This window comes from Corvus hawaiiensis, chromosome 3, assembly GCF_020740725.1.
Source record: "Corvus hawaiiensis isolate bCorHaw1 chromosome 3, bCorHaw1.pri.cur, whole genome shotgun sequence".
Lineage (NCBI taxonomy): Eukaryota > Metazoa > Chordata > Aves > Passeriformes > Corvidae > Corvus > Corvus hawaiiensis.
This window is the reverse complement of record NC_063215.1, coordinates 84197926-84213851: the sequence shown is the minus strand read 5'-3', so window position 1 is coordinate 84213851 and position 15926 is coordinate 84197926. Positions and strand designations below refer to the sequence as shown.

Genomic DNA, 15926 nt, shown 5'->3' with positions numbered 1-15926 from the left:
CTTCTCTGTTTCCCAGCAGGCTGTCACTGAACTGTTTCCTGTGTACCTTTTCTCTTAGTGTCTTCTTAGACCTTCGAGAGGAAGACTGCTGGAGAGAAGGCCTCAGCACAGGTAGGTGCCTGTCCTTGCTGTAAAGTGGCTGTTCTCATATGACAGCAGGCCACCGTTGAGGTGTCCTTGAAGCAGAAGCCCCAGCAAACAGTGCTGCAGTTCACACCTGCAGATGTGTTTGCACACATGAGAGCTGCTGGGCTGTCTCCCAGGATATGCTGCATAAACTAGTGCATCACCTGACCTTACATTCTGCAGTCCCCTCCATTTGCAAATCTTAGTACCAGATTTGTCATCATGAGATAACATAAGCATGATCTTTACACAAAAATCACATAAATTCTAATATGCACGTGTCCATTTAAAACCAGAAGATAGTTTTTGAAGACTGGTTGTCCATCAGTACTTTGTCAGAACTCCCAATAAATGCAAAGGTCTGACCTTTTCCCCCAGACAATTTCCTTTTTATAATAGCAGGAAGACCCAACCAAGCAGTGAATTTCTGGGAGGATTACTGCACTTCTTGGGTGGCTGATATGACCTGGCCTCTGGCAGTAAGCCATGCTACATACTCCAGAAATGCACTGCATTTCAGAGGTTATTGCTTGCACATTACTGCCAGGCAAGTGAACTCTCCATGCGCTGGAACAAATTCAAACCTCTTGAAAGGAGATATCTTCCTCAGCGTTGGCATTCGTGTGCTGTGGCTGTAAATTACACCCAGAGTGTTCATTTTCTTTTTAAATGTGTTCTCATCTTGTAATAATTAATGGTGTCAAGTTACTGGTGTGAAAAAAGCCTGACTTTACAACAACGATGGATTAATGAAGTAACAGTCATGGCTGGAGTAGCAGCAATAAATTGTTAGAGGAGTGACACACCTGAAGCAATACTTCCAAAGGCTTTAAATTACTTAAGTTTCAATGTCCCTCATAAATATTGGCTTTTGTTAATATTTGTTTCTGTGTTAAAAATGGAAGTCAACAGCTCTGGCAGGAACAAGTCTCTTGCTGATGAGCGTGGAGAAATAAAGTGCCTGTGCTTTCTAAGATATCCTTGTCTTCCCCAGGGATGCCAATGTTCCTCTGTAGGTCTCTGGGCTTCTCTATTTGGGGATGTGACATTCAAAACCCACAGACTCAGAAAGGTCTAGAAGCCATAGCACTGAGCTCACAGGTCCAAATATCTGTTTTTAAAACCAGCATGAAGTGAGAAACTCTTGAAGCCAGCAAAATGAGGAAAAAGCAGAGTAAGCAATTTCCACTTTTGATAAAATTTTTTATTCAATCCGTTTTAGTATTCAATATTATAATGTATGAAATGCAAGAAAAAGATGGGCAAAGCCCTGCAGATATATTGGGAGGGAGGAAAATCTCATTTAAAACATTGGGAAACTTATTTGATGTCAAAGAGGACTGGATCAGGCTTTTGGAAACCATTCCAAAGGGCAAGACAAAGGGAAAAAGTATATTCTCTTCATTTATAATGTGTCTGACAAGAGGTTCCTAATTGCTGGCATGAACTGATATAAAAAATTGACCGCTGATATCAATGGAATTAGATCACTTTGTAACTGCTGAAGACTGTATGCATTTCCCAATACTTACAATCAAATAATTAGGTGTTGTTAGTTATTGTCAATAAGACTGATGATTGATGACAAAACTCTGAAAATTACAGGAATTCTGCCAAACACCAACTCAGTTCAGATCACACAGCAAAACCAATATTAAGCCTTTTTGTAAAGCAAATAGGACCTAAAGAAAAGGCACTAAAACCATTGAGAAGCTTCGCAATGAAATAAGAAACATTTTATTTTCTTTGTCCTTGAGTATTTTCTTTTCTAGACTAGAGATTATCTTCACTGTATTCTCATCATGGCCTCACACTCTTCCTTTATCTCCATCAAGACTTTCATCAGGCTGTGATCTGTCCCATGGGTCACCTTCATAATATTATAGGCCTTTAGGAAAGAGCAGAAAGGGACACGTTAGTCATTGTGCAGAGCATGCAAAGGGGCTGGACCCTGCAGCAGGGTGGGATGTAAGTACTGCTCCTCAAGTGGTTGGCACCTGCGGGCTTGAATGCATGGCACAGCAGGAACAGGAGTGAAGCATCCCAAAGTGCATGGTGATTTGTCCCTGACAAAGGAGGAGGCACTGACATTATTCTTAGGCATTAAAACCCACAAATACATTGCACAGGTGGATGTTTGGAATAGCAGAGAGAGATACTTTTGCACTGAGACTTGACAAGATTGGTCAACTACAGCACCCAAGGTTTTGATACATTATTTAAAAGATGACTGTGATGTTCATGGTGTTAGGAGCCTGAAAGTCCTGTAAAAATAGAAATGGATTAATACTTAACGTGTGAAATAAAGTACCTTAACTCTATCAGGAGGAACTATTCATAGCATCAAACAAGTGAGTACATTAATAGTTTCATTGTCAAAAGGCATGCAGGGGAATGGGTCTTTGCTGCTTTTCCCAGAGATTATTTTCTCTGTGTGTTTGTCATCTTCTACTGCTGGGCTAATTTATGCTTACTGATATTGCCTGTAGTGCTGCTGATTTCCTGCCACAGATATGTCTGAAATGGTCTTTACCCAGCTCATGTTTAGATCATCACTTCTCATATGGCATTTCTGCTCTTCCTTCTATTAAATTCCTCCAGCAAGGAGGCAAGTCCCAGATGGAGGTTGATTCAGCACTTCTGAAGATAAAACAAGGGAGCTAGTAGTATACTGGCAGGAGAAAATACACAGATTTTTCATCATCCCAAACTGAGGAATTGCAAAAAACTAAATGCAGCCTGTGTTTCAATGGGTTCCTTTTCCAGTCAGATGACAAAATTCAGCTAGATTGGCTTTGGATTGCAGAAAAGGTATGTTTTGGGGAAGAAATGTTGAGGAAGGGGCCTCATTTAAATTGGATAGATAAAATTAAATATATTTTTTGGTGGAATGAATGACAGCCTACTTCCAAATTCTAGAGCCTGGCAAGCATATGGAAATTCCAGCACAGTTTATTTTTGCCTCAAATTAGCTAATTCTTAAAAGAGGGAAGCAGCACAAGATTGAAAGAACAAGTTGAAATAGCAGTCAAAACAAATCATAGTGAGCAAGGAGCTCTAAAAAGAGTCAAATATGTTTTAAGTTACCACAGTGCCCCGCTACTAAAAGATAAAATATACTCAGTTAAAAAGAACAGTGGAAATATTTTCATTGTTTTTAGAAATGGCAAAGAAATATGAAACAAAATCAGAAATACTAAATTTTTGTAACACGCAGCTGCTCCCAGGCTAATTAGGAGGGACAGGATCATCCTAGAGCAAAGTGGCCAGGAGAATTGGCCCTGGATCCTGACATATTGGTGCACAGTGCTTGCATGCCCTATCCCAGAAAGTTGATGGATTTATTGTGAGTGATGTATGCTAAGAGCTGTGCATCTGGATAAATCTGAGTGACAGTCCTGGGGCAGCTGACCTGGATCTTCAGCCCCACTATAGGAAAGAGGTCAGGCTTGCCGTGATGGACTAGGACCCTGACACCCTGATGCACAGCCAGAGATGTCCGTATAGATATACCTCAGTTAAAAGACAATAATCCTTAATATCAAACCTAATCTTGAGTTAATGCTACCATTGCTGACTTTCTCTCACCTCCAACATTTCCTTTCTACTTCTTTTCTTTCTCAAGTTTGGCAGACAAAAGCACTCAGTCTTTATCCTTTTGTTTCCTTGGAGGAAATCATTCTTATGCAATGTACCATCTCACACACTGCAGTACAAGTCAGAACCAGCTGCACCAAAGTTAGAACAGCAATGACTCGTGTAATCCCTAAATTCAACTGGTATTAGGTTATGTAGCTGTTTTGGCAAGGGTCAGTGCAAAACTGGGGATGATTTCAGCTCCAGTGCAAGGAATTGTTTTACTGGACAGAAGCAGGAACATGTGGGCTCTCTGCCCACTCCCCTGCTCTCCTCAATCCCACAGCTAACCAGCAGAGTTGAGGTTGAGCAGATTCATGTGGTCTGTGTGGTCTCCCTCTCAGCTAAAAGAGCAAATCTAATTACGAAAAGCTACAGCAGCAACACAGGCCATGGTGTCATCAGCCCCACCCTGTCTCCCTGAAGAATATAAACCCCATTAGATTAGAGGTACAGCTGTGGCTCCAAGAATGTGAAAGAGGAGCAGCACAGGTGTTTGCGCCTGATCCGCATGGGGATGGACAGGATGCCCATGGCCATGGCTGGGGGGAACTGTGGGCAGATGCAGGATGGCATGGCTCTGTCACAGGGGAAGCAGGAAGCAAATGGCCAGAGTGGCAGGAAGTGTAGGCTAGTATTTCAGAGGGAGTATCTGTGGTTTTCCATTTCTGTTGATTCAAGGGGACAAGTTGTTTAAGCAGGCATAGGAATACCAAAAACTGTCACAGTTACTATCAATGACAGCTGGTAAACAATTCAGTGTTTGAAGCAAACACCTAGAGAAGGGATTTCTTCAGTGTTGCTGTGAGGCCTGGGAAGGATTTTACCCCAGTTCTGTGCTTTTTGCCTCCACAACAGGGATTTCCATAAGAAGAGAAATTGTACTGTTGTAGACGTTCATGAGACAAGACAGCTGTGCCCATCTGCTCATGGGGGACAAAAGTACTCCTGTGACCATGCCATGTCAGGATCTTCAAATTGTTTTTCAGACTGGGCTCCAATTCCTGTCTTTTGCTGACAAAAGCTTTCCAGACCTATAATCCCATTTGTCCTCCATTACATCTTTCATATATATGTATCTAAATTTAAAAATAATATGCTGGTTGTAAAATAAACCAAGACCTACCTTCAGTTTTTATTTCAGAGGAGTATTTCCTCTCTGTAAATCTTCTATTTCAAAATCTAGTAAATAAGATTCTGCAGGGCCTAATATACATTTACGGGGTGATTTCTTTCTAATGGACAACATGAAGCCCTCCATATTATTTAAGCCTTCTTTGGGGGTACAGGGCAGAGAGCTAAACCCACAGGGCCCTAAGAGCAAGGTGGTTGTGATAGTGATTCATTTTTGGGTGGCACAGAGAGCAGCAGTGAGGGCTGGGCTGCAGAGCCGTATGTGAAGATCTACTGGTCTTAACAGACTGTATCTGCTGCAGAGAGGCTGTCAATCCCTAGCAGCTCTGAGGCTGAGCCTGATTAAACAGGATTTATATGTGAGGTGAATTTCACTCAGATCCCAATTCCTCTGCACCTTCCATATCCTTCTTCTTAATGCCACAGTGAAATTAGTCTGACGAGGGTTCCAACAGGGTGCTGCTATTCAGTGTCAGAGTGTATTAAGAAGAGTAATGAAGCAGAGAAGGTAATCGAGTTTCTGCTCTGAGCATGTGGCATGCTCTGTTGACACATCTAATCACAAAGGGGCAAATTGCATTCTCATATAACTCTAGGACATTATCTGAGTAATATTAGGAATCACATTCTTTAGTCACAACAAACTGAGAATTATATCTTCCTCTAATTTGTTCTGGTGTAGACAGCAAGGAAGTGAATCAGTTGCAGAGCTCATCCAAAGAAGTTACATGGAGAAACAGGATGACATGAAACTTTTCCTCCTCTCAGCTGTGCTCCTAGGAAGTGGGAGTTCAGTCTGTCTTTGTCTCACACGTGGATGTAAAAAGAGAGGCTGAATAGGGAATAGGCCACAACAGGATTCTACACCTCATTTGTAAAGCACTGTGTCCTTGTGGAGCAACAATGGCTTGGAGCCTCCGTTAGAGGCTCACTGGGTACGACACAGGAGGGCAAGCAGGACCTTAATGTCCCTTTGGAGAGAAAGAGGGAGTCACAGCCTAGAAAAGGTTTCTGTGTAAGGCATTGCTCAGTTTCTGAAGGATCATAGAACAGCAATTTGGCTTGCAATAGGCAACTTCTTCACCAAAACCATATAATCCCAACTGCACCTTCACTGACCAGCAGCATTCAGTTGTCTCTAGGGCAATTCGCTCCAGTTTAATCTAATGCAGTATCACATTAGAAATGCAATTAGAACAATGCCTGTTAATATATGGTAGAAGTATCAATGAAAACAGAAGCTCCTCTGACTGGGGTCTCATTCCACTGCTAAAAGGGAAACTCTAAATGGTTGGGAATTATAAATATTTTGGGGGAAAGAGCAGAATGGATTACCTGGCACATGACAGATATATTACATACTTCTGAATAATGCATAAAAAATAGAACTGATTACTCTTCCATCTGCTTTATAATGATAGAACTAGCTATAATTTAAGTAAAATATATCAAGTGAAGATGTAAGTTATACCAAGACCCAGCAAGAGTGGCATCATATTAAATACTAATTTATTACTTCAACATGTGAAAATTATCAGTTATTCAGCTTGCATCATTAATCAGATGTTAAAACCAAAGAGATATGGGGCTTGAAGAAAAGGTAAGTACAAAATACTAATACCTGGAGAGTCATGACTGATATTATCTTTATAAGGGACCTGGGCAGGAGTGAGAAAGCACCTCTCCCCCACCTCCAGTGCAGACACCCATCCCCTTGTATCCCAAGCAGTTGCCCTAACTCTTTGCCACAAGACTAGCTCTTCATATAGCATGGACATTAATCAAAGGGAATGTAGGGCCAAATTCTTCACTTCTTTCCAACACTGAGCCTGCTCCTGCCCTGCAGATACAAGCAAGTAGCTGGGCCAGGCGGCTTTCGGCAGCACCCAGCAAAGGCAATGGGGAGCTGTGTCACAAACTGGAGGTGGGCAGGGAGCCAGGACAGGGAACCATGTGGAGCATGTAATGTCTTCAGGGAAAGCTGACCACAGGACAATCAATAACATCAGAAAATAAGTATAAGACCTTTTCAAGGGAAACTAGAGGTAGCACATCTCCCTGGGGGAGCAAAGCACCCCAGCAGTGATTGAGGACTTTAGACAGGAGGCAAGAACCTACATCCTGAGGACATGTTGCACGTGGAAAGGGATTAGTAAATATATTTAAGATGATACTAACAGCAATATAACAGCAGGACAAATAAGAGCCTGAGGTACAAGGAAATGATGAATGAATATAAATGAATATAATGTCATATGAATATAAAAGTCAGCTCAGGTACAAGAGGGATGGCTTAAAGCTGAAATGTAACTAACAAAGCACAGCTGCAAAACCAGATCAAAGATGATGAATGATAAGAAATACAAGGGATCAAGAAACATGACTGTTGATTTGAGTATGGCTCACAATAAAATACACGTTAAAGACAAAGTTCTCCGATCTGAAACCGATAGGGAATAAAGAGGGTAGAAACTGCAGCTCTGCTCCTGTTCCTGTAATTTCAGTGCTCTCAGAATCACTTTGCTATGGGAATAAGGAACATATGAAGCACTGAGATAATTTTATCTCTTCAGATCTAATAGTAATTTTTCATCCAGGCACCTCTGAGCTATCAAACTGTAATTAGCTGTGGCTGACACTGGAGAATGTCAGTGCCTGAAACGCTGAGCAGCAGTGACCCATCAGCACACCCAGCTGCAACCTGGGGAAACACCACTGATGGAAGAAGTGGTGAGAAGTATCCAAAGGCACGAGGCAGGGAGGGTCACACAGCAGTTTTGGGGGAAGCAATGAAGGAGGATAGAGAAAAAATGTTTCACCATACTGACCTGTTTCAAGGTTTCCAGTGCCTGAGGAAACATGCCTTGACTGTACTGCAGTTTGCCCACTCGCATCAGCTGGACAGCCCTCAGTGGATGGAAACCAGGATAATACAGTCTGTAGAGAAAAAGGAGGAAAATGTGTCACTGTCAGCTCTCACCTTCACAGTCACTGCCTCTGGGGAGAGCTATTAGGGTGGGACTGCAAAGTCATTGTGAATGTTAATAAGGTACTCAGAGAAAATTAGCTGCAATACTGAGAAGCATAAAATACTGAGGGGAATTAGCAAATTATTACTCTCCATCCCAGAGGAATGCCTTTAACATTATCCTGTTAGAAAGTGACGGGAGTGGGATTATTTAATTTGCTACTGTTGGATAATACAATAGCATTTACTGTACTTAGTGTTGCAAACAGAGGTCCTTGACAATCTCGGGTCTCTGGAGAGGCATAATTTTAAGAGGAAGCTTCAACAGGGAACCCAGTCCTGGATCCTCCAAGACGAAGGAGTGGGAGTGCAGTGAAAGCAGGTATGTAACTTTGTGGACGCTGCTTCTGAGGGGTTTTTTGCTGCTCCCTGTTGCATAAAAAGAACTGGTTCTGTCCATTCAAGGAAACATCTCAGACTTGGCTTGTTCATCTAGACAAGATATCTGCTAGCATGAGGATACATTCCTGTTCTTAATTAATTTCACAGAAGCAGAGGTTCTGTTAAAAGAACCAGAACGATGGTCCCTTTTTTTTCTAGGAAGTAGATGGAGAGTGTTATCATCATTAATTGCTCTCAAGATGCTCTTGAAATGTTCATGCTTTCATGGTGACTGCTCCACATTTTCAAATTCCACTGGCCCTTGGCTCATCATATATGGATTGCACCCCAGCCCCATGTTCTGGATGTGGAGATCATGGTATCTTGAAAAAGCAACCTGGAGGCTTCAGAAAGCCATGGATATAGCTTGCCTGGAACTGGCCATCAGGATATATGAGGTGAAGGGACACACTTGGAAATTAAGTCACTTGCAAAAGACCTTATATATTTTTTGACTAACTATTCCAGATCACAAAATCCTTAGGGTTGGAAGACACCTCTGGAGATCATCAAGTCCAACCCTCCTGTCAAGGCAGGGTCACCTAGAGCAGATTAGAGGAACTCATCCATGTGGTTTTTGAATGTCTCCAGACAGAGAATCCATGACTTCCCTGGGCGGCCTGTTCCAATGCTCTGCCACCTTCAATGGAAAGAAGTTCTTCATGTTTTAGTTTCTGTCCAGTGCTCCTTGTTCTGTCGCTGGGCACCACTGAAAAGAGTCTGGCACCATCCTCTTGGCATCCTTTGAGATATTCATGTGCATTAATGAGATCCTTCTCAGTCTTCTCTTCTCCAGGCCCAGCTCCCGCAGTCTCTCCTCATAAGAGAAGTGCTCCAGGCCCCTCATCATCTTTGTGGCCTGTGCTGCAGTAGCTCCTTGTCTTTCCTATCGTGAGGAGCCCTGAACTGGACACAGTATTCCAGAGGTGGCCTCACCAGGGCTGAGTAGAGGGGCAGGATCACCTCCCTCAACCTTCTAGCCACACTCTTCCTGATGCACCCCAGGACACCATTGGCCCTCCTGGCCATGAGGGCACTGCTGGCTCATGGACAACTTGTCACCCACCAGGAACCCCAGATCCTTCTCCACAGAGCTGCTCTCTTGTAGGTCAGTCCCCAGTCTGTGCTGGCACTTGGGGTTATTCCTCCCCAGGTGCAGGACTCTGCACTTGCCCTCATTGAACCCCATTATGTTTCTCTCTACCCAATTCTCCAGCCTGTCGAGGTCCCACTGAATGGCAGCAGAGCCTTCAGGTCTATCAGCCACTCCCCCAGTTTAGTGTCATCAGCAAACTGGCTGAGGTGTCTCCTATCCCACTGATAAACAAGTTGAATAAGACTGGACCCAGTATTGGTCCCTGGGGAATGCCAGTGACTACAGACTAGCAAAAGAAAGAATAAAAGCCTTAAGCACAACTCACTGAAGACAAACCTCCTACTTGATCAAAGAGCATTTGATTTGCTCAGGTACACCAGCAATGGGCTTGAGTAGTGTCTAAAAATACAAAATGTGTCACAGCCTCAGGAAGAAGAGCCAATAAGCTTTCCAAAATCTACTTTCTGAAGAATACATTTTTTTGTGTTTATGCCAAACCTATGATCATCAGAGTTCAGGGTAACTGTTAATGAATGATACCACTGCAGTCAGGAAGACACTTAAATCTGCATGAGTATGATTAAATGCATGCTAAGACATTAAATGATATAAATTTGTACAATGTACAGAAATCTTCTGATAAATCTGCATGAAAATTAATGTTACCTTTCTCTGTTATATTTCACTAATGAAAATGCAAACACAATTAAATACAAGTAATTGTTTAAATGGCAGCATATCTGGCTGTCCTTATAAATCTCTAATTAAGATGTGTAAACATAACGAAAAATGTTTTCATACCCAAATTCCCCTATTCCACTGATCCCACGCAGCTTCAGTGAAGACATAGAGAAATACATGGAAAGCATGCCTGGCAGGATCTCAGCAGCAACAGCTTTTGATCTGCCAAAGCCTCTCATGAAGCAGCAGAAGCCAATTCCTCAATGAGAATAATCCATCCTGAATTGCCACAAGCACCTCCTGCTCAGCCCCCTTGTGGGTTGCAGTTCAAAAAGGCTGAAGAGCCAGCAGACAAGAGAGAAGAAGAATGATAGCGCTTATCTCAGTCCAAACTGACCACTCAGGAACTTCAAGGGTCTGGTCAAACAAACACTAGGAAATTATCAGCAGGTTTATTTTTAGATTTTGTTTCTGGTTATTATATCAACATGGTGCTATCTGCTGCTAGTGAAATAGAGAGGAAATGCAGAGATTTTGGTGTGAATTAGTGAAGAGTAATAGAAATTCCAGCACCAACGTGGACATAAATGGAAATAATGAGCACACGCGCAACTTTGTAAAAACTGAAAAGAAGATGTCCATGTGATTGCATCCTTCTGTCCTCCTCTGTGACTGCTGCAAAGGAAGGAGTAAAAATGTCATTCCTCTCCTCTGGGCCACCAAAATGCTGGAATGCTTAGGGAAGGATCATGGCCACAAGAGAAGGTGCCAGGGAGACACTGTTTCTGCTGTATCCTGACAGCTCTGATTCTTTTGCCACTGTTCTTTCACAGCTGCTTCACATCTCTTTCATCCCACACCTTTATCTTTCATCCTATCAACCATTTTTTTAATCTCCCTTTCCTCACCCTTCTGAACAACCAACCCCATTCTAATACCAAAACAAAGAAGAAATGTGGGTCCTGCCTCGCCTGCAGCCAAATGAGGGGTGGCAGCTTAAGCAGGAAAATCCAGGCTGTGCTTTAGTTCATCAATGTACCTCCTGCTAAAATTCACAGCACACAATGTGGGTTCATTAGAATTCAGAATATGCCCCTCCATGCAAACATGTTTGTTCCTATAGATCATACATTCACCTGTAGTCACTAAAGGTCTAGGATTGTGGTATATGCAATACCAGAGGAAACAGGCAGCAATTTAGCAATGTCAGGCCCAAATGTCAGGTCCTCGGCCCAAACTACCAGCCATTAGCTAAAGCAAGTGAAAACTTAAGATGAGGACAGAGGAGCAGTAAAATGTGTGAAATGAAGAGCCCTGTGCTCATAAATATTTACAAAGCTGTTTTACTGAGCTGATTTACGCTCTCATCTTATGCATGTACATAGTTCCATTCTGCAAGTCCTAAAATTGGCATTTGAAACAACTGTTTATTTTCATATTCTGGAATAAATCTATTAAACTATTGGAACACCGTTTATGGATGGACATCCATTAAGTGAGTTTACTAGAGAAATCCAGGCAGCTTGCAGCTCTTCTGGGAGATATGCAAGTGGGGAAAAGGCTGCTGGCTTCTTCCAGACATCCCCAGGATTCGGTACTATGAAACACTGGCATGACAGAAAGAACTTGTGAGCCAATTTATTATCCCCATGCATTGCTTTGAACACAACCAAGTGGACAGATTTAAGAATAAGGAAGGTATTTACCAGCCAAGGAACTGATACCTAAAGACTGTCAACAAGAGACCAAGATAACTATAGAGAAATACATGCTGTAAAAGACGTTACAGCTTGGGAAGAGTAGGATTTCAATCTGAAAAGGGTTTTATGAGATTTACGGGGGCCTGAGGGACAAGAAGAGAAATAGTTACATACTGAAAGCTGAAGTAAGGATAGTTCTGTGGAGTGATGCTTCCCTGCCCTTGGCACTGGTCAATGCCCAGTAGACCACTTGCAAAGAGAGATTAAACAAAATACAACTAACAAGTAGAGCTGCACTGTAAACAAGACAGCTGCAGGAGGCTGAGAAAGAGCTGTACATTTTGTATCAAATCCTCTGCTTTTATGAGGCAGCACAGCTTTGTTCCCATCTATGCCCAACAGCACCTATGCTGGCCTGTTCCTCCAGCCTGCCCTCCTGCCTATCAACTGGTATGGTGTCATCTGCAAACCCCACAGAACTGCCTTCTGTTGCCTCCTCCGTGTCACTGAAAATGGTGTTAAACAGGACGAGTCCCAGCACAGATCCCTGTGGTACCCCCGCTGTTACTGGCATCCAAACAGGGGACAACACAACCACCATGTCCTCTCACCCCACCACCCAGCCAGGATTTTACCTGTCCAGCTCTCTGCTCACCTGGGCCATAACACTCTAACCTGCATGCTAGCTCCCTGATCGTCTCAGCCTTGCAAAGACAATAGTGAGCACGCTGGCCAGCTCTCTCAGTGTCTGTTCTGGAGGCAGCCATTGGGTCTGATGGAACTGTAGGGCTCACATGCTCTCAGATAATCCCTGGCTCAACCCTTATTCTGGGATGTGCCTGGGAGACCTCATAGGTGACCAGTGAGGCAAAGAAGGCACCGCCTAGCTTACTATTCAAAACCACAAAAGAAAGCTATTTCCCAGGCTTCAGGCAGCTTGTACCAGTGCTTCACTGTTCCAAGCACCAGCAGTTCCTGCATTTCATTCACAAAATACAAGGATACCAATTTTCACTAGGCAAAGAAATGGCCCATACCATGTATAACAGTAGCTGTTTCTAATGAAATCGGTTGCTCCTCTATGTAATTCAGCCTCAAGGTTTGCCTTGATTAACCCCCAGAGCAGTCACTAATCATATACTTTAGAAAGAAAAGTATTTTTTTCTTCATTCTATGTATTAGCCCTGAATCTCTCCAAGCAATCTCTTGTGTTTTCATGTAAGGGATAGTGTAAAAACCACAACCCTTGACAAAATTTAGCCAATTCCTTCTATTTCTTAATAATATAGTTCCATTAATTCCACTCAACTTATCTCCAATTACAGGGTGAAGAGTCAGAGCTTTTGTGTTCTCTTGTGAATTAAAGCCTAGTATTAAAAAAAGGAGACAATGCAAAATCACTGCCTTTTCTGATGACTCATATTTTAAAATAGATGTCTTCTGTTCCTTGCATATCAGTCTGTGGGGCTAACATGTTTTTACACTACTGTTTTCAGCCTCATGTAATTAGAAGCAGGAGGATTTATAAAACCTGAAATAAAGGTTTGAAATGGAAATGTTACAAGTCTCTTTACTAAGGTGACATGTAAAAGGTGATGCTATACATAACTGTAAATTGGTTTTCAGTGCCTTTTAGTGCAAGTAAATATGACAGCATAAAAGACATAAAGCAGTTTCAGGAGCCTCACCAACACAGAAAGGATTAAGAGGCTCCAGGGCTTCAGCAAAAGTGGTGAGAAGAATGCAAAGAGGACAGCATAAGCCTCACAACAGAAACGTACACCACAAATACAGCACCCAGTTAAGTTCAACCTTCTCTTCTTTCTCTGACTTGTTCTTGTTTTCTGAACTCCTCAGTATTTGAGTACATTCATTAAAGCTGTTCACTGAACTGAAGCCTAGCAATTGGTTTTGTGTTGTCCAGTTACTTGTTTTTTTTTTTTTTTTTAGTCAGTGATGTGAAACTGGTCAACCAATTCACATATTATTTCCACTCCTTGGCTGGGATGGTCAATGGGTTCTAAACATGGCAATTATGACAAATATTTTTAGGAAAAATTTAAGGACAAATTTTTATTTATGTTAAAAGGTATGAAATAATTGAAGAAATCACATGCATCAGGAACTCATTTAGGAGTTTACAGATCTTAAAGTCCCAGGTGCTGTTCAGTCTGATCTCCTGCACAGAATTTCACCTAACAATTCCTGCTCCACACCCAGCAATTTGAGGCTAAAGTAGTACTTAAGAAGAAACGTTCTATTTATAGAAAATAATCTTAAGCAGCTTTATACATTATTTGGTCAGTATTGTATTTTTTAATGAGCACGAGTCCTGTGCAAGAGTTTTGCCTGGAATGAACAAGGCTGAGGGGTTATTTTTGGAGAAAGTAGGAATGTGTCATTGATACTGGACTAGGTGACTGTTTTGAATGCTAAGTATTAGAAGTCTGGTTGGAACTTTGAAATTTTTAAGAGCAATATATCTGTATCTGTGTAAAATATTTCGAGGTCTCTGTGAAAGCCTTTAAAAAAATACTGGCCTGGCTTTCATGTTAATATTACCTTTTTAATTGAAATAATAATTATGTTAACCTGTTATTCTTTCTGCTTTTTCCTTCTCTCTCTTTCCCCCCCTCTTTCTTTTCTTAACAACTTCCTATCTATCATGGATAATCAGGTAAGTTTAAATCAGTTCAGTACTTTGCAACTCCCTGTATCCCTTCTGTAGCCATGCCACTTTTTGAGTAGAAGACGAAATCCTTTACCTGTGGCAGACCTGATATACTCCAGCTGCCCTGGAATGTTTATTGTCCATTTTATCTCCTCATCACAGTGTCTCATGGAGACGATCAAAGCATCAGTGAACAGTTTAATTCTGGCATCAGTCTTTTCTATTTTTTCCCAGATTTGACCTCTCTCACTTGGATTTTGGGATCAGCTCCTCAGCACTAGCAGGGAGGTTTTCCTCGAGGAAACCACGAGTGCACATCCCTAAAGCATTATAAAAATGCTTTGCCAGCAATGAGAAAACGTTATAAGAAGAAATTTTATGCTGGAAAATCTCTTACAAACTAAAGCAGGAGAAATTACTTTCTGTGATTACTATGCAAAACTACTAATTATCCCTAAGAGACTTCTTCTGGTTTAACCAAATAACAGCAGAAAATTGGCATCATTTTCTGAGCCAGCTGGGGCGATATCAATACAGATGTGCAGACCTAACACCTCTGATCAGAGTTCATTTGGAAGTCTCCATACTCTTATATCCTGGCTGTACATTTTTGCAGTCTAATTCACATGTGCTCTCTCTCTCTCTCTGGATTGTTTTGTATTGGCAAAACTCTTGGTTATCCCCAAGTATTGAGATTTTCACCAATGCCCACAACTCATGTACGAGCCTCACCCTACTAAGCAGCAAAGTGCATGGAAAGGCAGCATTTGTTCTGCCCAGATAAGATATGGAGGCTCAGGCAAATGAAATGGTTTGTCCAATGTTACAAGATAAAATCTCTGGGAAAGTTAAACCTAGATCTCATTGTAGCTCTAGGATGGCTTTTGGTTCATGCAGAGTCTGGTTCTTGTGTCTGTGCTGTCTTGCCTACCTGTCTGGATCAAACAATCCAAATGAAAGTAAACACAGTTTTACAGGCTTAACAGGCTTGCTGGATTTTGTAAACAAAATGTAGAGACAGTGACCTTAGTTAAGAAACCTTTGTGCCAGACTGATAACTTATTTTTCTCTTTTTTTTTTCCTATTCTGTTGTCACTCAAGAAACGTCCTATTGTTTCTGTGGAACAACTGCCTCTGGAAACAGTTCAGGATTTAGATCTGTGAAATAATGCCTCAAAATATTTTTCATCACATCTGCATCTCATACTGTTCCATTACTATTTGTTTCAGTAATTGAGCTGATGTGATCAAATAAGCAATCATACTTCTTAATTGACTGAATTCTCAAGAAATGTTAGCTATCCATCTCAGAAATTATTTCTCCCTGGCTGCTGATCAGCCTGCCATATTCCTTATGATGATAATTTATGTCACATTAAAATGAATATTGTTCCAGATGTTGTCTCTGCCAAGGTTTGAATGATAACTTCAATAAAATGAAAAAATGTGACAAACTGCAATTTTCATCTTGGC

At 41.7% G+C, this 15926-nt stretch overlaps 1 protein-coding gene across 6 annotated transcripts in view; it reads right to left on the bottom strand.

Annotated features, from left to right (window-relative positions):
• Positions 1–1308: 1308 nt before the first annotated feature.
• SMYD3 (SET and MYND domain containing 3) overlaps positions 1309–15926 on the bottom strand; it is a 399660-nt gene continuing 385042 nt past the window's right edge. For all 6 annotated transcript variants that reach the window (XM_048299062.1, XM_048299064.1, XM_048299063.1 and 3 more), the window contains 2 exons: positions 7725–7833; positions 1309–2014 (listed from right to left, as the gene is read on the bottom strand). In XM_048299062.1, the coding sequence (XP_048155019.1) occupies positions 1913–2014; positions 7725–7833 (211 nt within the window). In that variant the 3' untranslated portion in view covers positions 1309–1912. The remainder of the gene's footprint in view (positions 2015–7724; positions 7834–15926) is intronic.